This window comes from Podarcis pityusensis (assembly GCF_964106645.2).
Source record: "Podarcis pityusensis genome assembly, chromosome: 9".
Classification (NCBI taxonomy): domain Eukaryota; kingdom Metazoa; phylum Chordata; class Lepidosauria; order Squamata; family Lacertidae; genus Podarcis; species Podarcis pityusensis.
The window spans coordinates 64,932,937-64,958,024 of record NC_138034.1 but is presented as its reverse complement, the minus strand read 5'-3'; the positions used below and the strand labels follow the sequence as shown (position 1 = coordinate 64,958,024).

At 45.2% G+C, this 25,088-nt stretch overlaps 1 protein-coding gene across 1 annotated transcript in view; it reads right to left on the bottom strand.

The window, feature by feature from the left end:
* Positions 1 to 25,088, bottom strand: part of RASGEF1B (RasGEF domain family member 1B) — a 260,591-nt gene that overhangs the window by 226,266 nt on the left and 9,237 nt on the right. The window contains exon 2 of the mRNA XM_081020922.1: positions 3,081 to 3,128. Within this exon, the coding sequence (XP_080877048.1) occupies positions 3,081 to 3,128 (48 nt within the window). The remainder of the gene's footprint in view (positions 1 to 3,080; positions 3,129 to 25,088) is intronic.

The window sequence follows — 25,088 nt, the reverse complement described above, 5'->3', positions numbered from 1 at the left end:
CCGGAACGAATTAAGTACGTAACCTGAGGTACCACTGTAATGTATTTAACCAGTGCGAGGATTTCCACTTGTACAGCGCAACTCCCCGCTGCCATCTCTTCAAAACAGAAAGGTTTGTTAAAAAGCAGGTCTCTTTTGGCAGAAACTTATTGCTGCAGAACAAATTCTGAGGCCCTCTCCCCGCCCCCCCAAATCATGGTCCCTCAAAAGATTTACCTTCCACTCTGGGGATTTACCCTACGCAGTGAAAGCAGCAATCCCTCTTGCTGTTCTGGCTGCGCAGCCTGCATTCGCTCCATAAGACGCACACACATTTCCCCTTACTTTTTAGGAGGGGAAAAGTGAGTCTTATAGAGCAAAACATACAGTAAGTCCTGTGCAAATTACTTTGAAAGCGCTCCCACGCTCACTGGAGTTACAAACCTCCCTCTTCTGCTTAAATCCTTAATGCAGCTCAGCCCTAAGATTATCCACTTAAAATCCATCGGGTGCAACAGTCCTGCCTTTTCTGGGGCACCAGATCAATTCTTGCCACACTTAGGAATGATGCATTCCCACAGCATGAGCCCAATGCCGAAGGTGAGCAGCACTAAAACTTAGAGGACCCGGCTTCTGCTTAAAGAAACACCAATGGTGGGGGAGAAGAGTCGGTGAAAGAAGACTGGAAGAAATTTAAAGACTATTTACAGAAGTATTGTAAAATTAATGAATCTTAGAAGGATGTTGGATAGAAACTAAGTGGTTTCCAGCTGTAATGCTTTAAGAGATATGAAAAAAGGTTTATAAATGGGTAAAAGCTTAATGGTAAGGATTTGCTGAACTAACAAACTGAACTGGAATACAAAAAAGGGAGGTATGAGGAGGTCCGTGGAAATAAGTGTAAGGAAGATATGCTATGGAAAATTAATGTGTTTTTAACTGTTTTTATTTTGTTTGTTTCTTTTTATTTTTCATTGCTTTGTTATATCTTAACAAGGGTTTTTTTTATTATTCTTGCTGTATTTTGTATTTTTTTATATTTTTATTTTTTGTTTTTGTGTAATTCTTGTATTTTTTTGAAATTTTAATAAATATCATTTAAAAAAAAAAGAAAAGAAACACCAATGGTGGGAAAGGGAGCGACAACTGGGGAAACTGCAAAGAAAGTAAAACCCATCTTCCTGCTTGGCTTTTGCTGCTGCTCTCCCTGAAAGGAGGAGAGAGATGTTGGGCCATCTCTGGACCACCATGGAGGAAACCCACCCCCGCTAATTTTTTTATTATTATTAAAGGTTTTCTTGTTTTACAAAAGTATGTGCAATCTCTCTCTCTCTCTCTCTCTCTCTCTCTCTCTCTCTCTCTTTTCCAATTAACATTTTTTACATATCAGTATCATTTGTTGAGACATTAGGAAGAAGAGGGGGAAAGAGGTGGAGGGGGGAGAGATGAGTGAGGGTGGGGGTCAGGTGATGATGTTTCTATTTTACTTAATATATATGGGCATTTGTGTCAGCGTCGCTTGTGCAGGTTCTCTGCTATTCACTTGTGTTCCTTTGGTGGTGAGAGAGGTTGGGGTTGGCCTCGGGTGTGGTTATTCATTTGTGGTGGTCTTTGTTTTCATGTGTGAGTGGGGTGGGTGCCTGCTTTGGATCAGATTAGCCATATTGATTTGTATGCTGTTGAGTGGATTTTTGTTGTTGTCTTGTTGGGGTGTTTATGTGATAAAAGGGGAGCCATACCGGGGTAAAGGCGTCTTCTTCTTTTTGTCCCCATGTCAGTTTCAGTTTATTGGTACCATTGGTCCATGCTTACTCCTGACAGGTCTCTCCAGTGTCTGGTTATGATGTTTCTGGCTGCTGAAAGTAGGTGGGTTATGAGTTCTTTGTGGTGTAAATGGGCATTATTGACTTGGAAGATGTTTAGTAGGGCCAATTCTGGGGTGATTTCTAATACTTGCTTAGTTATTTAACATATCCTCCCCCCCCCCCGATAATTTATAGCAGCTGCCCATGTTACTGGGCTTCTTGGTTTGATGGGAACTTTTTTAAAAAATAATAATCACTTGGTTTATTTTTTATTTTTTGGGTGGGAGCTAGAGAGGGGGTTTAGGGTTTTTTTAATCTGCTCTTTAGAGGGTGGGAACATTGCTTTGTCTGCTGCTTGCATCCTGCAAAGTTTTCTATTACTGTTAGGGGAGGGGCTGGTGCTTGGGTTTTTGTATTCCCAATATATGGCATGGAATATTAATGTGTTCTATGGTTCCTAACCCGTTTTTCTATGGTATAATGATTTGTGCATATATATTTAAGTTGCTTGGAGACCCTTTGGGTGACAAGCAATGGAGAAATTTCATAAACAAATAATATTAAATGTGAATTTTAGGGTAACTGCACTAGAGATCACAGCACTGCTCAGCACAAAATTGATTTTCTGAGGCTGAAACATTAACCAGCAAAGGTTCTCTGGGACTACTACAGCAATCTTGGCTGGGCCTGTACTGAAGGACAAGGGAACTCCCTGAAACATGATTCTGTATTTATTGGTGGGCAGAAGTATTAGCCATTAAGGTCACCTCTTTTGCATACATTGTGGCCAAACTGACCCCAAATCCCTTGAATACAATTGTCATAATGGTGGTGACAGATACAGTCACTGGCTTTGTGAAATCCTGCGCTTCACGATGCTAGCAGTCTCAAACTCAGCATTGCTTGGGAATTCGAAGAAACCAACAAAATCAATCAGCAGGTAAGATCAGTGCAGTTTCTAAAGGTTCAGTCCACCATCTTGATTCAAAATGGCATCCAGTTGTATCCAATTGTAATAATAATATTCTTCTGCACCTTCTGAAGCTTCTTGAGGCATTGGTTATTTTGCAATTGGTGCCCCCCCCCCCCCAGCGCCACATCCAACCAACCTGGCTCTTCTTTCTGGATAACTGATTGACACAAGTTTGGGAAGCTGAATCCCTACTTTGCCCATCAATTCTCTCCTGAAGATCTGTCTCCACCTCTGTGGAAGAACTAAACGTCCAGGTACCTAAGAGGAGTTTAAACCCATTAAGTCAAAGCACAATAATTTAATGGATGAATTAATAAACATACCTTCTGCTTGGTGCTTTGCTTCAGGCCAATACGGGACTGGCTTCTGGACTGTGAAGTAAGCGAGAAAGAAAAATATGATTTTGCTGAGCAGGGGAAATCGTGTTTTTTTAAAACGTCACATTAATGCTTTCTTGCAGCATTAATTCCTTTCGAGTTCTGGCAAAATAAAGTGCCTTCTTATAGTGATTAAGGGTGGTATTCAGATACATTTTAATTTCAAGGGATCTAATTTCAGGGGCGCGGGTGGCGCTGTGGGTTAAACCACAGAGCCTAGGGTTTGCCGATCAGAAGGTCAGCGGTTCAAATCCCCGTGGCGGGGTGAGCTCCCGTTGCTCGGTCCCTGCTTCTGCCAACCTAGCAGTTCGAAAGCACATCAAAGTGCAAGTAGATAAATAGGTACTGATCCGGCAGGAAGGTAAACGGTGTTTCCGTGCACTGCTCTGGTTCGCCAGAAGCGGCTTAGTCATGATGACCACATGACCCGGAAGCTGTTTGCCGGCTCCCTCGGCCAATAAAGCGAGATGAGCGCTGCAACCCCAGAGTCGGTTACGACTGGACCTAATGGTCAGGGGTCGCTTTACCTTACCCTGAGTAAAACATAGTCGAATACCACCCTATAGCTTCCATTCTAACCCACTTACCTGGAAGTAAGCCCCATTGAATTCACTGCTTTCTGAATAGACATTGTTACAATTACACTGTAAACCGTAGCTTAGCATTAAGTACAAAGTGGGCCTTGTGCAACCTTAAGAGGTTCCCTCAAAGGCACTGACCCCAGTTTAAGATCAGTTTCTCGGCATCTGGGTTATTTGCTTTTCTCAGCTCACTCAGCCTTGTTGCTCCTGCTCTCTGTGCAATAATTTATGTGCACAAACACACCAGCCCTCACTTTCCTTAGAGATACCTGACAGTTTGCTGAGCTTTAAGATAGTATCCCATTAACCAAGATAAATTTTAAGGTTGCCGCAAAGTGTTTGTAGATGTAACAAATGTTAAGGAAACCAACATCAGACCAATAAATAAATGAAGAGACTGCTCCACACTGGATGCAGTTTTATTTGCTGAAGAATTGAACTGACATCCAGCAGAAAGGAAAGCATTTGAACAAGTTCTGAAGGGTGTTTACTTATTTATTACATTTATAGCTCACCGTTCCTCCGAAGTGCTCAAGGTGCACATGGTTCTCCTCCTCCCCATTTGTAGCCTCACAACAACCGTGTGAGGTAGGTAAGCATACCCTCCATTGTCCAATTTTTAGCAGGACATCCCGGACTGACAGAAGCCGCCCGGGCTTCTGATCCAAATTCGAGATGTGAAATTTTGGCTCCTGTGCTCTGGCCACACCAGCTGGCTTCTGGAAGTACGTCTGGGGCAATGCCACTGCCAGAGGAGACGGAGGCCACGCCTGTCAACACAGCATCTCCCGAAAGAGTCTCAAAGCGGCTAACATTCTCCTTTCCCTTCCTCCCCCACAACAAACACTCTGTGAGGTGAGTGGGGCTGAGAGACTTCAGAGAAGTGTGACTAGCCCAAGGTCACCCAGCAGTTGCATGTGGAGAAGTGGGGAATCGAACCTGGTTCACCAGATTATGAGTCTACCGCTCTTAACCACTACACCACACTGGCTCATTCACTGACAGGTCAGTGGGATGGAGGGGTGCCCCAAGTTGCCCTCGCAAAATGTTGAAGGGGGTATGGCTGAGAGGCAGTGACTCCTTCAAGGTCAACCAGGGAGCTTCATGGCCAAGCTGGGATTTGAAACATGGTTTCCCAGGTCCTAGTCCAAGATTCTAACCACCACGCCCTACTGGCTTTAGTGGAGCTCACTAAAAGTGAGTGGCACTGTGGTCTAAACCACTGAGCCTCTTGGGCTTGTCAATCAGAAGGTTGGCGGTTCGAATCCCCATGACAGGGTGAGCTCCCATTGCTCTGTCCCAGCTCCTGCCAACCTAGCACGCCAATGCAAATAGATAAATAGGTACCACAATAGGTGGCAGGAAGGTACACGGATGGAGCTCTGGTTTCCATCACGGTGTTCCGTTGCACCAGAAGCGGTCTAGTCCTGCTGGCCACATGACCCGGACAAACGCCGGCTCCCTTGACCTGAAAGCGAGATGAGCGCCACAACCCCATAGTCGCCTTTGACTGGACTTGACCATTGAGGGGTCCTTTATCTTACCATTTAGTGGTGCTCAGTCACACTTTATTACTAGGGTGCCATACGCCGGCCTACCAGTTCTCAAGCCTCATTATACAATACCATGCTCAATAAACTTAGATTTGAAAGCTAAATAAGGTCTATGCGTCAACAGCGATTCCATGGGAGTACAGGGTGTTGCCCTGGGCATCCACCTTCCTGTGAATCTCAACCTTCCTTTTAACTGGTATCATTTCCGAAAAGGTAACTTGAAGGTCCTGTTTTTCATTCTCCTGCCTAGCAACCTAAATTTCACTGCCAGAACCACACAGCTAAATTCCTCCATTCCATGTGCCATGACCAGTGACTCCTCCTCAGCTCTGCTGTATTTTAGAGCTATATTTTATTCCTGAGTCAGACCACTGGTCCATCCATTTCTATACTGCAAACTCAGGCAGGCAGCGGGTTCCCCTTCTCCCTCTATCCCTGCCTCTCTCCTGTTTAAAAAGAAGCCAACATGAAATAGTGATAATGCTGCTAATGTGACGCAACCTTGGTCAGCGTGCAAACCACTTATGTGTGTTGGCCCACCAGTTAAAAACCAGTTCCCTGGCCCAGGAATTGGGATCCCATGGTTCTCCAGATGTGCTGGGCTACCATCATCCTTGGCCACTGGCCATGCCAGCTGAGGCTGATGGGATCTTGAGTTCAACATCTGGAGGGTCCAAGATTCTTCAACCTTGTCCTAGATAATCAAACAGAATTATCGGCTGCTACCTGTGTGTGCTAGCAGAGGGGATTGTTGCCTGGATTGTGTGTGACCCATTCTATCCATTAATCTCATGTGGTCTCCTCTCAATCCCACTTCATGTACTGGAAAACATCTGGCAGAGTTAACAAGACGAGCATCAGCAAACCCTAATGAATTTCTCTGGCGCGTCTGGGGGAAAGGCTGGGGCTGAACTAATGAGTTGTCATTTCAATTATTTAAAACACATTAAAACTTTAGGTAAGGAAGAAAAGGAGAGATAGGAGTGCTCTTGGCAGTACTTCCTGGCAAAGCTGCCACAGACAGAAAGGAAAGATTTGTAACAAGTTGAGCCTCTTTGCTTTACCTCCACATCCAGTCTCACCCACTGTTATGTTGCCATAACAGACTACACCTGAGGAATGTTGCCCTTAATGGTCAAAAAGGTTCCCAACCCTTGTTTAAATCGACCACGATTCCTCAAGTTTGGATGTCACAGGAAACTGTGGTTTGTTTAAAAGTGGAGGTTTAAGACAGGCTTCCTCAAACTCGGCCCTCCAGATGTTTTTGGCCTACAACTCCCATGATCCATAGCTAGCAGGACCAGAGGTCAGGGGTGGTGGGAACTGTAGTCTCAAAACATCTGGAGGGCCAAGGTTGAGGAAGCCTGGTTTAAGAGTTTATATCCTCCTTTCAAGTGTGAAATAGGGGGATAAGGGAAGCAGTGGCGGAGGAAGATGCTTTGGCACCTGGGGCAGCACACCTAGGGGTGAGGCGCGGCACCCATAGGGGCAGGGCGAGGGCAAGGTGAGCCACCCATAGGGGTAGGGTGCACCACGGGGCCTCCAGAGTCTGCCTGCCTCCTCACACTGAGCCGCCCTACAGCTGAGGGGGAGGCAGCGGGTGGACAGTTTGGGCAGGGCAACACGTGGCTTGGGCACGCCGCAGGCCCCGCGGTGAGTGCCGCCCAGCATTTTGTCACCCCCCCAGTGGTGACACCCAGGGTGGGCCACACCTACCACACACCCCTTCCTCCGCCACTGAAGGGAAGGGGAGCGTGCAAGCCCTAGTCTCGTGTAGGCTCATTTGCATGCCAGCAAACCATGGTTTCTCATTACATTTCAACTGAGCCAGAGCAACTAGCCTGAAGCCACAATCAGAGTGTGCAGAAGTGAGATTTGAATCAGGGGACTTCTTGCTCCACAGCTTGCTTTCTTAGCCATTACTCGATGCTGGCTCAGTGCGTTAATAGGATTCTGTGACAAAAATTAAGTGGCTCACTGATGAAGTGTTCCTCGGAGCTGACATTTCCAAAGGGTCCAAAGGTTTCAACGGGCAGCGGCATAGGTTTTATCAATGAAAAATAATGATTGTTGGTTCCCCTGTAACACTCGGAGCATTTATCACATTATGAGAGCCCGCAGGTCCTTTCAAATTAACATCCCAAAGTGCAAGGGTATCTAATGGGTATTGATGGCACTTTAATTAGTTTCCCAATAAAGTCCATATGCTCCTGTCACCTCTGGGTCAGTGGTGAAAATATCAAGCGACAGGGAAGTGGGTGGGGGAGATGAGAATTTGTGTTGTGTTGGGCATCAGTCATGGGACCAAGGACTAATCTGGATGAGCCCGCACTGGTAGCTCAGTGATCCGGTCCCTGGTTTCTACAGGTAAGATCCCTGCCTGAAGCCCCAGAAAGTGCCTTTCCATCACTGTAGACAAAGGAACCTGTGGACTGTGGGCCCAATCCAGCCCACCAGGCCATTTTGGGCAAACCACACCCACCCATCTTTCCCTGGCCTTATCAGGGGTAGGGTTTGGGACACTTCAGGTGCAGCTAAAAGGAGAAATTCACTGACGAGGACTCTAAAGGAAAATTCACAAACTGCTGCATAAATGTTAAGAACTGGGCACAAAGAATGGGAAAAAATGAGTGACAGAGAGAGATCACAGTTGACAGATTCATCCATCCATGCTTTCCATCTGCTAGGTAAAATGATTTAAGTGCATCTTGCCAATTGAAAATAAGCCACTTTGACCATTCACAATTAGGTTACTGTAATGCTAAATTTCTGCCATAATCTTATCCTGTTAGCTGCACCAGATGATCCTATTTCCCAGTCTGGCAGCTGAACAAACCAGTTGGAACCATTCCATGCTGGAAAGAGATTGCCTCTGCTGCCTCATGGTGATCATGACCTGCTCAGAAATATCCTGGCAAAAATGGGTTTTCACAGTTATGCAAACAGAGAGAATAACCGGCGAATATTGCAAGTAAAAAAGTAACGGTAAAGGACCTCTGGATGGTTAAGTCCATTCAAAGGTGATTATGAGGTTGCGGCGCTCATCTCACTTTCAAGTCGAGAGAGCTGGCGTTTGTCCACAGACAGCTTTCTGGGTCTTGTGACTAAACCGCTTCTGGCGCAATGGAGTACTGTGATGGAAGCCAGAGCGCATGGAAATGCCATTTACCTTCCTGCCACAGTGGTACCTGTTTATCTACTTGCACTGGTGTGCTTTCAAATTGCTAGGTTGGCAGGAGCTGGGACCGAGCAACGGGAGCTCACCCCGTCATGAGGATTCAAACCGCCGACCTTCTGATCAGCAAAGAGGCTCAGTGGTTTAGACTATAGTGCCACCCGCGTCCCATCACAATATTGCAAATGCACTGCAACGATACATGGTTGCGGAGGTGGAGGGAGGTTTTTCAGCATTCCATCATGGGCAGCTTTCCCTGGACTGTTTACCTGTGGTGGGTGGGGCAACGGACCGTGGATCTTAACCTTTGTTCAGTAGGCTATATTCCAGAGGTTTCTAGCTGCACACACAGGGCCTACATCACTCCCTCCAAGCAAGCAAGAGCATTATCAGAGTTCAATAACTTTCCAGCCACGCAAAAGCACATGAGGAGGGTGCAAAGCAGGGCTGGTGGGAAGGGGTGTGGATTGAGGAGTGTCACACACCAGTAAATTAATCAAGCAGAGTGTCTTCTACATAAACAGAATAAAAGTTTTACTGAAGAAAATAAACTTGTTCAGAAACAGCATAGTTAAAGAGCGTACACAGAGTGCTCATAGCAGCTATCTGACTCTTCACAGAGGCACAGTCTTAGTGATTTACTAGAGTCCTGGAGCCCCTCTGTCTGCAACAACACAACACACACACTGGCTGAGACACACAGGCACTGACACAGAGTGAGGCCCACAGAGAGGCTGGTTACTTTTATAGGGAGAATGTGTCTTCACTCAAGTCATGAGTCACAGTGACTTAACAGTTTACAGTTTACAATTTGCAGTCTTGAATGATTGTGTAGGTCTTGTAGGCCTTACTGCCTCTGCTCTCAAGAACCTTTGTCTCATGACAAGGAGGGCATTGAATTCTGGGAATGGAGAGCTTCCCTTTATATACAGTGGTACCTTGGGTTAAGAACTTAATTTGTTCTGGAGGTCTGTTCTTAACCTGAAACTGTTCTTAACCTGAGGTACCACTTTAGCTAATGGGGCCTCCCGCTGCTGCCATGCCACTAGAGCACGATTTCTGTTCTCAGCCTGAAGCAAAGTTCTTAACCCGAGGTACAATTTCTGGGTTAGCAGAGTCTGTAACCTGAAGCATCTGTAACCTAAAGCATATGTAACCCAAGGTACTACTGTATCTGTGATTCCTGCACTGCACAGAGTTGGACTAGACAGCCCTTGGGGTCCCTTCCTACTTCGGTCCAGTATACCTGAAGGAGCGTCTCCACCCCCATCGTTCTGCCTGGACACTGAGGTTCAGCGCTGAGGGCCTTCTGGAGGTTCCCTTGCTGCGAGAAGCCAAGTTACAGGGAACCAGGCAGAGGGCCTTCTCGGTAGTGGCGCCCACCCTGTGGAACGCCCTCCCACCAGATGTCAAAGAGAAAAACAACTATCAGACTTTTAGAAGACATCTGAAGACAGCCCTGTTTAGGGAAGCTTTTAATGTTTAATAGGTTATTGTATTTTAATATTCTGTTGGAAGCCGCCCAGAGTGGCTGGGGAAACCCAGTCAGATGGGCAGGGTATAAATAATAAATTGTTGTTGTTGTTGTTGTTGTTGTTGTTGTTGTTGTTGTTGTTACAATTCTATGATTTGCAGAGGGAACTGAGATTCAGCAGAGACTTCCACTGGTGGAACTGGACAAGACAACATTTTATTTTATTGCCAGTCTTTACTTCCATATACACCATCCACACACACACACACACACACACACACACAATTTTGACATTTTTGCTTAGCTCTATCATGCACATCTATCCATATTTGATTTATTTATTTATTTATTTATTTATTTATTTATTTATTTATTTCAAAGCAAAAGGTCACTGGTGGTAGCAGGTAAGCAGCTGATTGATTGAGCACTTCTGGGTCAAAGGCTCTGTCTGTCGAGTTGCAGCGGATGAGGAGGAAGCGAGGTAATAAATTGATTTGCAAAAAAACTGCTCAGGCAGCAAATGCAAGGCATCCCCTTCAGGGCAACAGCTCTTTGTGGCTACCTGTCGCTCAAGCCCAACGTTGGAGCAGGTGGAGAGCAGTGACCTATCTCTGGTGCGGCAATCAGCTTGTTAGGCCTGATCTCCTAGTGGGGGCTTTAAAACTGTTTTCCAAGAGACTTTGGGATTCCTTGGCAGATTATGGTTGCAGAGCCTCCTAATGTCCCTATTTTCCAGGGACAGTGCCGGATTTACAGAAGTCCTCCCGGTTTCTGGTTTGATCCCAGAATGTCCCACTTTTCCTTAAAGGGACCCCTGACCGTTAGGTCCAGTCGTGGCCGACTCTGGGGTTGCGGCGCTCATCTCGCTTTACTGGCCGAGGGAGCCGGCATACAGCTTCTGGGTCATGTGGCCTGCATGACTAAGCCACTTCTGGTGAACCAGAGCAGAGCACGGAAACGCCGTTTACCTTCCTGCCGGAGCGGTACCTATTTATCTACTTGCGCTGGCATGCTTTTGAACTGGTAGTTTGGCAGAAGCAGGGACCAAGCAATGGGAGCTCACCCCATCACGGGGATTCGAACCACCAAACTTCTGATCGGCCAGCCCTAGGCTCTGTGGTTTAGACCACAGTACCACCCGCCCCTATTTTCATCGGAGAAATGTTTTTTGTTTTGTTTTTAAATTATTTGTAATTTTCATTTATATGAATTCCAATAGTTTTACAGTCGTTTTAACATTTCAAAACTCGACTTCCTTCCTCCTCTTTCTGTGGTTCTTAAATTTATATTTATTTCATCTGATAAATATTGGAAAGTTTGGAGTTATGTGACCCCCCAGCCAAGGAGATAAGTAACTATTCAACCTTCAGAAGACATATAGGGAATCTTGTTAATGTAAGGTTACCAGACGTCCCTGTTTCCCGGGGACAGTTCCCATATTTACAAATGAGTCCCCTGACAAAATCCATCCATTCCGACTGAAGTTGAAAAGTGTCCCCGGATTCATTGAAAAAAATCTGGTAACCTTATTTTAATGTGCAGTGTTTTATTCTGTTTTTTATATATTGCAAGCTGCCCAGAGTGGCTGGGTAGGTACCCAGTCAGATGGGTAGGGTAATAATAATAATAATAATAATAATAATAATAATAATAATAGGTTTGTTTTTGTATTTTTGGTCATTTTCTTTTCTTCCTTTTCTCGGGGGGTGGGCAATCCCCTTCTTCTTTTAACTATATCTCCCCTTCTCTTTCTACTCTACTTTCACTGACATCTCTTAATTATCGCCCCCATTTTTGATTTTTTTACTTTTATTTTCATTTTTATTACCATTATTAAATATTTCAATACAGTCATACCTTGGGTTACAGTCGCTTCAGGTTGCGTGTTGTTTTTTTGGGGTTACGGACCTACCAAAACCCGAAAGTATCGGAACGGGTTACTTCCGGTTTTCGGTGGTCGCACATGCGCAGAAGCACTAAATCACGCTTGGCGCATGCGCAGAAGCACCGAATTGCAACCAGCGTTGCGAACGCTGCAGGTTGCAAACGTGCCTCCCGCACAGATCACATTCACAACCCGAGCGTCCACTGTACACCTTTTTTTATTTTACTGCACACACACTAATACTGCTATTTTTTCTTCCTCCCCCCCTCCCCACCTACAAATGTGTCCTCTTTTTTGCTCTTCTGTTTGGCAACCCTAAACTACCCTCTTTGGTTCCCTGTGCATTCCCTAAACCTGTTCTAGGCAGATTTGCCCCTACCCTACAGAACAGATCTGGCGAAGGTGGAGGATGCGTACAGGGGGTGGAAGTCCAATTGCACAAGCAGAAATCCCTGTACTGATGGGATGCATGACCTAGATAGCCTCAGCTCTCCACACAATTAGGCTGTGCACGGAGGCAACTGTGTTATGGAACAAAATATCAGCCCTATCAGAATTTGCAAAGTGCTTTAAAGCTGAAAGCCCACCAGACGCACAACCCATCATTACAATAACAAAGCTTTCTCATTTCATTTTTTTTTTTTTAAAGGCTTTTCTGTACATTTGTACAGAAGGCTGCCGAGTGAACCAGGGGGGGTTGTATTGAACATAATGTCGCAGCTAAAGATCTAATTATTCACCCCCTCATTCTTCTCTGTCAAGTCTGCGGCACTTTAAAAAAAAAAGGAACAGAAAAGAATAAGAAAGGAAACAGCTTTAGTGCTAATTCCCTTTCACTTGTCTCTTTCAACACACGGGACAAACTTGGATCTTCTCCTAACTGGTTTCGCTTTTGAATGGATCTTGCCAACATTTGAGGAATTGCTATTACAAAACTAAAGCTTGCTGTCTGAACACCAACATCTGCCCTGCTGATTAAATAGACTCCCAACCAATTAATCAACTAAAGGTATAGTTGATTAATCTACTGCAATAGTCACCAACACAGTGCCCGTGGGCACCACTGGGCCCTACAGTACCTCCTATGACACCTGCAAAAGATTTCAGTAAATACCCATTACAGTGATTTGGCTACACCTCCATGGTAGCCATTTTATGACTGGCACCCACAACACTTTCTCAAAATTATAGCTGTGTCAACTGGCCCCAAAGGGTGGGCAGCCCCCCAATCTACTACTTAAAGTTTGCTGCCTTAGAGCATGGGGTGTCTTGGGTAATGTATGATAGAGAGCTGCCTTTTACTGAGACAGACTACTGCACCATCTAGCTCAGTACAGTGGTTCCTCAGGTTACAGACTCTGCTAACCCAGAAATATCACCTCGGGTTAAGAACTTTGCTTCAGGATGAGAACAGAAATCGTGCTCCGGCGGTGCGGCGGTAGCAGGAGGCCCCATTAGCTAAAGTAGTGCTTCAGGTTAAGAACAGTTTCAGGTTAAGAACAGACCTCCGGAACGAATTAAGTACTTAACCCGAGGTACCACTGTACACCTGAAAGCAGTTCCTGAAATTGCCAAGTGAACCAAACATGAATTCAGAAGATTTGGCTGTGGAACTTTGAAAAATCTTAACCCGAGATACCAATGTATTGTTTACACTGACTGCCAGCAGCTCTCCAGGACTTCAGACAGGGTTCATTTCCAAGTCCTACCTGGAGATGCCGGGGATTAAACTTGAGACCTTCTGCATGCAAAAGCAGGTCCTCTACTACAGAGCTACAATCCTTCTGTAAATGATGCAGGTGTACTACAAAGTGAAGAAGTGTTAGGGCAGGTGTCAGGAACAGGTCAGCAATAGCTCACAGTGCCAGATAAGTTCAGTGCTTTGGGAGGGTGGCAGGGTACGCATACCCCTAAACATTTTGTGAAGCTAACGGGAGAAGAAACTAAAAATGTTTAAAACATTAGTTTCTTCTGTAGCACAGTGAATTGTCAGTTCCGTTGCTACCCCCGATGGCGGCTTCCTTTCCTTTCCCGGTGTTTCCTGAGTCTCAGGCGGAAGCGGGCGTTTAATGTGTGAAGTAGGAGCTGGAATCTAGCACGGTGATTGGTCAGTTTCGTTATTACCACCTCCGATGGCAGCTTCCTTTCCTTTCCTGGTATTTCCTGAGTCTCAGACAGAAGCGAGCGTTTAATGTGTGAAGGAGTGTGGAATGTGGATGTGTAGTGATGAAAGTTTGGCCTCATTGAGGGGCAGTGTTTATTTTTCCCGATTTGAACTACAAAATGGTGATTTTCTTGAGTCAAAATGAGAGTACCCCTAAACATTTTTTTAAAGGAAAAAAGCACTAACTCTGTTTTTTCAAAAAACAAAATGGCTCAGGAGGCCAGGCCTAGTGAGCACAGCAACACTTCCCAGTAGATCTAGCCCCAATGAGGCAGTTGCAAGGACTGAAGGCCTTCCCACATCCCTCTAAGTCTCCTTCTCCCCGGGTTCCTTCCCAAGCAATCCTTCATCTTGCCTGCCTTTGCTCCACTCTTTTCATACCTCTTTGGGTTCTGGGAGACCAGAAGGGAGGGGAGCTGTGTATCGCAGGAGGAGGAGACATCCTAGCTTCCTCACCAACCTGTCTCATCTCTGCCTCTTGGCTCCCCTCCTCTTCAGCCTCCACTTCTGGTTCTGGTTCTGGACTGCTCTCTGCCACAGACTCTTCCTGCTCACTAAACCCTGTTTCCTTTTCAGCTTCCAATACCAGTTTGCTCCCTGTTCTCCCTCTGACCGCTCGTCATCATCCCACCACCAATCCTCTGCCTCTGAGTCTTCTTCCCTTGGGGGTTACCTTTGGGGCTCCCCAGTTGGTACCTCCACCCAGTCCATGACAAGATGCTGCCAAAAGAGAGCAGAAAGGAGGGCTGGGTGGATTTCTTCAATTCTTCACATTTCAGGAAGAGCAAACTCTCCAAGAGCCGTATCTGGGTTGTTGCTCCAGCTCACCACAGGGAACCAAATTGCTCTGTCTGACACTTCAGTGCACATTACAAATCAAAAGCCAGGGACTTCCACTCTCCTTCTGGATAAAGCAGGCTAATGTGTGTGCATGTTTTTAAAAATGTATTAAACATTAAGAATCAAAGCAGAGGATTAGAGCTACTGGGAAGTTCACTGTAAGGTCAGGATAACACAGGCTGTCAAGACGGAGCAGCAACAAAAATATTGAAATGCCTCTAATATATGCAGAGAGGGTTTGATGCCAAGAGAGCCATGAAGTTTTTTAGGTTAATGCAACAGAGCGGGAGAACCGGTGCAGATGGTGGTAGGCAGAAGGGGAAGAAGTCAAATCATTCCTTCCAGAAAAGGAAAATTGGCACATCGCACCTAGGGCTCTGGGATAGGTTGTGATGCTGTGAAGAAATTGCTGGCTCCCACAAAGAAGAGGGAAATTGACTTGATGAGGAGAGAAAGGAGGATGTTTTAGATTCGGGGTAGGCAAACTATGGCCCCAGGGCCGGATGCTGCCCAGTCGCCTTCTCAATCCGGCCCGCGGACGGTCCGGGAATCAGCGTGTTTTTACACAAGTGGAATGTGTGCTTTTATTTAAAATGCATCTCTGGCTTATTTGTGGGGCATAGGAATTCGTTCATTTATTTATTTTTCAAAATATAGTTCAGCCCCCCCCCACAAGGTCTGAGGGGCGGTGGACCGGTCCACGGCTGAAAAAGGTTGCTGACCCCTGCTTTAGATATTCCAGTTGCTGAATCTGTAGTTCTTAGGATAGAATTCCTGGCATCCTTGTCTACAGGAGAGTTCTGGAGCCTACTTTGGTAGGCAACTGTTTGCAGGGACAACGGCCCCAGCTTCCTTATAGCAGTGGAGGAACGCCCATAGCTCAGTAGTAGAGCATCTGCTTTGCATGCAGAAAACCCCCTAGCATCTCTATGTTGGCCTGAAATCGTGGAGAGTCACTTGGAGTTGGTGCTACTTTTACAGAAAAAGAGGTGCCAAAACTCACCATGAACACCTCCCTCGTTCTCTTAGAAAAGCAATGGCCCACCTGAGAGGTGCCAGAACCCAGTTCCAGTGAGTTCAGGTTGGGTGGGAAAAAGCCCTGCTTGCAGTCAGTTTGGATTTTTGTTGGTGGTGGCATCTGTCTGTCTCTGGAGACCATGGAAAAGTACACCTTCAGGGGTGAAGTCAAACTGTTCATGAGTTACAGCACCTGACGTGGCTGTAGAGGCTGATGCAGGAGATAAGTCAGTGTAGATAGTTCTCAGGTAGATGGACCACTGGTCTGAGAGATTATCCACACTTACATTTCGCCATAGTGTCTACCTGAACTGAGTTTTGGCTGGGGGGGGGGGGGAATCCCTGAATATTTCTATGGCAGTTCTGAAAAAACACAGGGCACAGTGAAGCATTTTGAAGGCAACTGATTTCATGGAATAGTTGCACAGTTCTTCAGTTCCTCGCCTTGAACTTAATAAGGTTTAACAGTGCTTAACTTTGATGGAATTGTGCCCCCAGTTAAGATCAGGCTGCCAGCTTCCCAAGGGGAGTCTGGAAGAATGGATTGCTTGACTCCAGGTTTCCTGTGGCCAGAAGCTTATTAATTCAGCATCTCTCTCTCTTTTAATAAAACATCTTGCTAAGTCTCTGAATGCCAGGTGCCCAGGGAGAGGTGCTGCGAAGATTGCAGAGGAATCTGCGTAGCGCTTCTCAGAGAGGCAACCGCACAACCTGCCACAATGGCTTGGGCAGCCAAATCTATTCCACCAGCAGCGTGACACTTCATTTCAATAAAACCTTCAGACGCACAAATTCTAGTGTTTGAAAAGCCCAGCAGATTGAGGCATCTGAATCGTTTATGGTTACAAAACACCGAGATAAAATCACCCTGTGCAATTTAAAAGCCCCTTACTCGACTCCTGTAAGCATGCCTTCATTTCCCACAATGCCCTTCACCCAAGCTGCTCACGATGGGGTGCAAATATAAGGCTAAAATGGGATAATCCTCTGATATGTCCCACTTTTCCTTAGGACGTCCCTATTTTCATTGGAGAAATGCTGGCAGGTATTGAGTTATCCAGTATTGAGTTATCCAACCCCCAATTTATTATGTTTTTATATATGATGGAAGCCACCCAGAGTGGCTGGGGCAACCCAGTCAAATGGGCAAGGTATATATAGTAAAATTATTACTCTTGTTGTTTAATGGGATGTACCTATTTTCATCCATGGAGTAGCAATGTTGTTGTTTAATGGGATGTAGAGTTGGACACGACTAAACGACTAAACAACAACATCTATTTTCATCCATGGAGTAGCAATGACAAACCTAGACAGCATCCTAAAAAGCAGAGACATCACCTTGCCAACAAAGGTCCATTTAGTTAAAGCTATGGTTTTCCCAGTAGTGATGTATGGAAGTGAGAGCTGGACCATAAAGAAGGCTGATTGCCCAAGAATTGATGCTTTTGAATTATGGTGCTGGAGGAGACTCTTGAGAGTCCCATGGACTGCAAGAAGATCAAACCTATCCATTCTGAAGGAAATCAGCCCTGAGTGCTCACTGGAAGGACAGATCCTGAAGCTGAAGCTCCAATACTATGGCCACCTCATGAGAAGAGAAGACTCCCTGGAAAAGACCCTGATGCTGGGAAAGATGGAGGGCACAAGGAGAAGGGGACGACAGAGGACAAGATGGTTGGACAGTGTTCTTGAAGCTACCAGCATGAGTTTGACCAAACTGCGGGAGGCAGTGGAAGACAGGAGTGCCTGGCATTCTCTGGTCCATGGGGTCACGAAGAGTCGGACACGACTGAACAACTAAACAACAACAACAACCTATTTTCATCAGAGAATGTTGGAGGGTATGCAATACACAGACATTCCCATTTTCAGTATGAATTAAACCAGTTATACTTAACAACACCTGGGAAGCAATGGCCCAAGAGGTTTTCCATTTGTCCTGTCCTTTCCAGGCATGGATGCAAGTGATTTTGCCTTTGCACCACCATTTTTCCTGGGAAAACCTTCTCTTTACTGCTGAATCAGAGAAATCCACAGAAAAACTTGATTGACATTTGCTCCGATTCAGCAGTAAAGAGGGTTTTTTTCCTGGTTGCGGGGGGGGGAGCAGCAGGACAAGTAGACATGTGGATGAGCCCTTAAAAACTTTCGAGAAGCATTTATTTTATAAAAACCTATCTAATGATGCCAACTTTGAAAAGCGTAAGAGTAAAAAAGCAGGATGAAATGCGGTGTTGCGCCTTATTAAAACTGGCACAGAGAATCGGGGTTTTTTTGTCGACTTTGATTCCATTTTTAAATAATACATGGCAGCCTCACACTGAGCCATCAAAACGCAACCAACTTTTGAGTTCTATCAAGATTTCTCTTCTAGTGCTGATTGCGGAGCCGTTTATTAACATTTCAGTCCTTTGTCAGGTCTTGTCCTTTAATATACCGAGCTATCAACTTGTCCAGTCAGATAGGAAAGAGAGACTTAAAAACAATTCAGGTTCAATAACGGGCAGCATTTCAAAGACTGGATGCAATTTATTTCCTGCACGGATGTCCTGACCAATTCCTCCTGCCCTTTTCCCTTGACCTGCAATGTGCTTCCCTCCCATCTCATTTATCGAAGATTGTGGCAGTATTTCATTTCCAACCATGGGTGAAAAGCAAAAAAAAAAAGTCTGCCAGCAGCCGTTGCGCCAATTATGTCTCTATCTCCTTTCCAAGAACCTCCAGGTTATGTTATCAAAATTTATCAGGAGCAGATTTATAGGAGATATTTTCTTTCCCCCACTTTCCCCCCCTGCTGTCACTGAATCAACTTGACATCCAGTCTTGCCTCAGAGTCTGGCATGCTGTTAGCACAAAAGTGAGGGGGGTTGTGGACAGTGAGCTGAAGAACTTGCAAACACCATGTAGAACATCTCAATACATTGCGGGACACCCAAAAGCTTGTCCAGCTGCAATGGCTGGATGTACCTGAACTAAACACATTGCGGAGCCCTGAACCCTTTAATGATATTGCCTAGCTGGGATGGATGGATGAAGAGATGTGTTTATGTGGGATAAAAAGTCCAGTTGCAGACGACTCTGGGGTTGCAGCGCTCAACAGCTTCCGGGTCATGTGGCCAGCATGACTAAGCTGCTTCTGGCAAACCAGAGCAGCACACGGAAATGCCGTTTACCTTCCCGCTGGAGTGGTACCTATTTATCTACTTGAATTTAACGTGCTTTCGAACTGCTAGGTTGGTTGGAACAGGGACCGAGCAATGGGAGCTCACCCCGTCGTGGGGATTTGAACCGCCGACTTTCTGATCGGCAAGCCCTAGGCTCTGTGGTTTTTACACCACAGCGCCACCCACGTATGTTTATAGAAATTTCTGACTTCATGTGCCTTGGAACGTAGCCTGCTGTACAGAGGTAGGAGTCACACTGTTCCACCCCTTTTAAGAAGAAGAAGAAGAAGAAGAAGAAGAAGAAGAAGAAGAAGAAGAAGAAGAAGAAGAAGAAATTTTAAAAAATTATTTATACCCGCCCTTCCCGGTTCAAAAACCGGGCTCAGGGCGGCTAACAACAAATTTAAAACACTTTAAAACACTTAATTATAAAAGCACCATAAAATACAGTATAAAAACATGAATAACAATAAAATTCAAAAATCAATTAGATAATCCCTAGGGCTAGCTGGCTGAATTGGTTCTACTTGGGCCAACGAGGAGGCCAGGGGAGAATTAGCTGTGGGGTCTCAGAGTGGGTGAGCAGGTTTTGCCTCTATACGCAGCCACAACTGACATGTGGATCTTGGAAAGTTCTTCACAACGTCTGGACTGGAAAAGATGCTCCTCAGCTCTTCATTAAGGGCTTTAACCCCTTTCAGCATGATCCTCTGCTGGCTTGCGTAAGAAATCTTAAGAATCTCCCTACAACGTCCCTCCTCTCTGCTTATGACCTGCCTGGCTTCATTCTGCTTCTTAAATTTAATGGTAGCATTTATACAGAGAACATGCCTGAGCATTCTTCACAGGCATTACCAAAGTATTCTCACAATAGCAATGTCTAAAGAAGGCCAGTGTTACCCCCCTTTTGAGGATCAGTGGCTGAGGGGTAGCCACTTGCTAAGCCCATCCTTCAAGATCATGACTACCCGGCTCACCACTCACACTCTCTGAGCTACGTTGCTTCCACCAGATTTCATTTCAAGGGGAGGGGTTTGGCAAAATTAGGAAGCCCAAAGCTCATGAGACTCCGTGTTTTATTCATAACATTTGTGCGCCTGTACTTATCAAACATTGCTGGAATAAACAAGCATTAATTAAATAGCCAAAGAGCTCACAAACTGAGCAAACATCAATTAAGGGATTCCATCAAAAGCCTAATTAGAGAGCTCATTAAAAAAAAATCCAGCCCCTAAAGGAACTCCACCCTCAAACAAATTCCTACACAAATAAGCAAGAACTTGCTGCAATTGTGTCTAGACTCTGCTCAGTTGTGTCATACTGAGAACAGGATCATCATTTTAATAGCAATTGGGGGAAAGATGCATGAGTGGCTCTGTAAGTACGACCATGGGCAAAATCTACAAGTCCCACTTCACCATTTAAGGACATGAGAATTACTTTCCTTTACCTCCAACCAATGGGATACGGGTGGCACTGTGGGTTAAACCACTGTGCCACTTGGGCTTGCCCATTAAAAGGTCGGCGGTTCGAATCGCCGCAACAGGGTGAGCTCCTGTTGTTCTGTCCCAGCTCCTGCCAACCTAGCAGTTTGAAAGCACGCAGTAGATAAATAGGTACCGCTCTGGCAGGAAGGTAAACTGCGTTTCCGTACGCTGCTCTGGTTTTGCCTGAAGTGGCTTAGTCATGCTGGCTACATGACCCACAAAAACTGTCTGCAGAAGCAGACAAACGCCGGCTCCCTTGGCCTGTAAAGCGAGGCCCAGAGTCGTTTGCGACTGGACTTAATTGTCAGGGGTCCCTTTACCTTTACCTCCAACCAAGGCGCATACACCACAAACATTTAATGCAGGGGGTTCCAAGCTGTGGTCCATGGACCACAAGTGGTCTGCAAGATTCAGTCAGGTTTTCTGTGAACTTGCACCTGAAGATGGGAGACAACACATCCATTGCATCCAATATTGATATTGATTATTAATTGTATTTTTATGGCTTCTTTCATTTCTTATGTACTGCATTTTATTGTATTGCAATTTGACCTCCATGTAATTCATACCATGATACAACGAATACAGTATATGAGAAATAAAAGAAGCAATAAAAATACAATTGAAAATCATGCAGCATCTAGCAGTGCAAACAACAATTGCTACAATAGGCTGAAAATATATTAAGTGATCCACCTTCAGCAGTTTTCAAGTGGTCTGGGGAGAGATTTAAAACAATTTCCCACTCCTTGACCCAAAGAATCCAGAGAATGGCAATTTGTCAAGCATTCTGGGAACTGTAGCTCTGAGAGGGGAAAACTACAGTTCCCAGAATTTGGGATGGTGCTGTTTAAATGTATGGTGTATATACTACCTGAATGTCCCAGAAATGTCACAGTGTAGATAGCCAGTAACTCCCCAGCACTGGATATTCAGAGATAAACCACCTTTGACTACAGAGTTTCCATTTTGCACTATTAGGGTCAAGAGCCTGTGACAGATCATTTGCTACTTTTAAAGATAATGTTAAAGCCATCTAACCAAGTGGCCAGTATCAGATTTTGTGTCCAGGAACTCCTTATGTTACATCTGTATTAGAGGGGAACTACTTCCATTTGTTTCTTCTGAATCTACTGCCATTGGATTTAACTGGATGATGATAATAATAATAATAATAATAATAATAATAATAATAATAATAATAATTTATTATTTGTACCCTGCCCATCTGGCTGGGTTTCCCCAGCCACTCTGGGCGGCTTCCAACAAAGATGAAAAATACACTAAAATGTCACATATTAAAAACTTCCCTGAACAGGGCTGCCTTCAGATGTCTTCTGAATGTCAGGTAGTTGTTTATCGCTTTGACATCTGATGGGAGGGCGTTCCACAGGGCGGGCGCCACTACCGAGAAGGCCCTCTGCCTGGTTCCCTGTAAATTGGCCTCTCGCAGTGAGGGAACCGCCAGAAGGCCCTCGGAGCTGGACCTCAGTGTCCGGGTAGAACGATGGGGGTGGAGACTCTCCTATACTGAACCGAGGCCGTTTAGGGCTTTAAAGGTCAGCACCAACACTTTGAATTGTGCTCGGAAAAGTACTGGGAGCCAATGTAGGTCTTTCATTTTTTCCCCCACCTTCTTCGTAATTTTATACATCTTTGCTGTGTCTCCCTGCACACACACACACACACACAATGGCAAAGGAACAGAGCTTGTGGTTTTGGTTTGAAGGCTGTTGTGCACAAGAGGGCCAAAAATTCACAGGAAGGTTAAAAGTACATGGGGCTGTTTTGTTCAGGATGATGGTCACAGGAGGGTCAAAGGTTTAGGTGCAGAGGTTTTGCTCAAGTTTTTTCATAGGTGTTGTGGGGGGGGTGCAATTAAGGGGAAACAGAAACTTATCAAAGACTCTCCTCCCGATTCCCTGAAAGTGGAGAAGAAATCAAAATATTGTACAGTGGTACCTCAGGTTAAGTACTTAATTCATTCCGGAGGTCCGTACTTAACCTGAAACTGTTCTTAACCTGAAGCACCACTTTAGCTAATGGGGCTTCCTGCTGCCGCCGCGCCTCCAGAGCACGATTTCTGTTCTCATCCTGAAGCAAAGTTCTTAACCTGAAGCACTATTTCTGGGTTAGTGGAGTCTGTAACCTGAAGCGTATGTAACCCGAGGTACCACTGTACATACATCAATATAGAAAACTGGATAAGCCAAAAGGTTGTGGGGTCAGAAGCTTGAAAAGTTGGAGGTGAAGAATTGCAAGAAATAAAAAGAGATGGGGCACTTTAAGAGATCCAAAACACTGGAAAATGCTAGAGTGCACAGGAAGTAACCAGGAGAGGGCAAGGAAGAGACCAAGAAGCTGAACTAAGGATGTAAATTGATAAGTACTGCCTTGGTTAAGGAAACAGTGCAGCGGACGTATAGCTGTTTTGATTTTGTTCTAATGGGTAACAACTCAAACTCACCCACCCTCTGAAGGTAAAACCAAACATCAGCAGTCATTTTCACTCTGCCTGCCCTGAAACTTACAAACATCACCGGACTGAATACTGATCCCAATCAATTGCAGTACCACGGACAGCAACCTGTGCTACCGTAAAAGCAAAGGCAAGATAAATGAGATTTTTCATTTACCGGTTCATGTGTCCATTGCTTCCTGTTGAATGTCATATCCTAAGAAAAGGCAAATCTATTCTTCCTCTGGGGCACCCCTATGAAAGAATATAGTCTGAAGAAGGGAGCGAGGGGGGACTGCTACCGATATTCTAGTAGGGCTGTTTGTGCTTGGAACTTGCTGTAAGTCAAAACAGTTATTCGAAAAAGCAACCTATAAATGATTAAACAATTAAGATTAAGATATTATGTTCTGCAAGTCCCTTATAGCTGATTCAAGTGAAAAACTGACATCATAAAAAATCTAACGGGCAGAGGGGCAGAGTGAGTTGGTGAGTGGTGGGCTTGTAGTTTGTTTTTTCTTCTGGATGTTGAAAGCTAGCTCAGCACAAATGTCAAGAAGAGGATGTTAATGAAGATAGAGAATTCTCCAGCAACCCAGAAATTAGATTCAGCAGATTATCTTTCTGGGCTTGAACCATATTTCCCCTCTCCTTTTCAAGGAGCGGAATCCACACATGCTAAGATGGGGAAACAACAAACCCCAAATACACATTTTCTTCAGCTTTCAAGGGGTGGAGGGAATGTGGTTTGAGTATGCATGTACATTAGAGCAGGCATCCCCCAACCGGCGGCCCTCCAGATGTTTTGGCCTACAACTCCCATGATCCCCAGCTAACAGGACCAGTGGTCAGGGATGATGGAAATTGTAGTCCAAAACATCTGGAGGGCCGAAGGTTGGGGATGCCCGCATTAGAGACTTGCATCCAGTCGAAATGTGAGAGAGGGACTTGCAGCATATGCATCTTTACTCAGAAGTAAGTGCCAGTTTACTCTCTGGAAAGTGTACATCGAATTAGAGCCTTAAACTGAGCTTTTGCATCTTTGTGATGTCCTGCTGTTTAAGTTACAGGGAACCAGGCAGAGGGCCTTCTCGGTAGTGGCGCCCTCCCTGTGGAACGCCCTCCCAACAGATGTCAAAAAGAACAACAACTACCAGACTTTTAGAAGACATCTGGAGGCAGCCCTGTTTAGGGAAGCTTTTAATTTTTGATGTATTACAGTATTTTAATATTTTTTTGGAAGCCGCCCAGAGTGGCTGGGGAAGCCTAGCCAGATGGGCGGGGTATAAATAATAAATTATTATTATTATTATTATTATTATTATTATTATTATTAGTTCCATCCTCATCTCTGTTTGCTTCTGCTGTTTTCAAATGTAGGAGAGACACCCTCTCTAAGCAGGAAAGCCTAGATCAGGGATGAGGAACCTTTTGATGGACCACAAAGACCAACAGGGGCACCAACTTGAACAAAATATGGAGGGGGCAGGTAAGCCCCACCCCACATAATCAACTACATGGCATGGTACATGCATGTCATTTGAATGGCAACTCTTTTGGGGGCACCCTCTCAAATATTTTATTGGGGAGGGGGCAAAGACCCCTCGGCCCCTAGGAGTTGAAGGCCATCACTGACCATGCTGGATGGGGCTGATGAGAGTTCAAAAGCATATAGAGGGCCACACATTCCCCATCCTGTGTCTGGATGCAAACTCAGAGAAGGCCCTGGAAGAAGTTATGAGGGCATGGCTGCTCCCTGCACACAAGCACTTCCAGTGATGAGGTTCTGTTGCACATCCCACTTATTAATGATACTAGAGTGGGGCTGGGGAACTTTGGCCCTCCCGATGTTGCTGGACTCCCACTAGCCCCAGCCGTCATGGCCAAGGCTGATGGGAGTTGTAATCCAACAACATCCCCCACCCCTGTACTAAAGGGATACAGTGGTACCTTGGTTCTCAAACTTAATCTGTTCCAAAACCAAAGCGTTCCAAAACCAAGGCGTGCATTCCCATAGAAAGTAATGCAAAATGGATTAATCCGTTCCAGACTTTTTAAAACAGCAATTGAACATGAATTTTCCTATCTAACGAGACCATTGATCCATAAAATGAAAGCAATAAACAATGTACTGCAGTCACACAATCAATCAA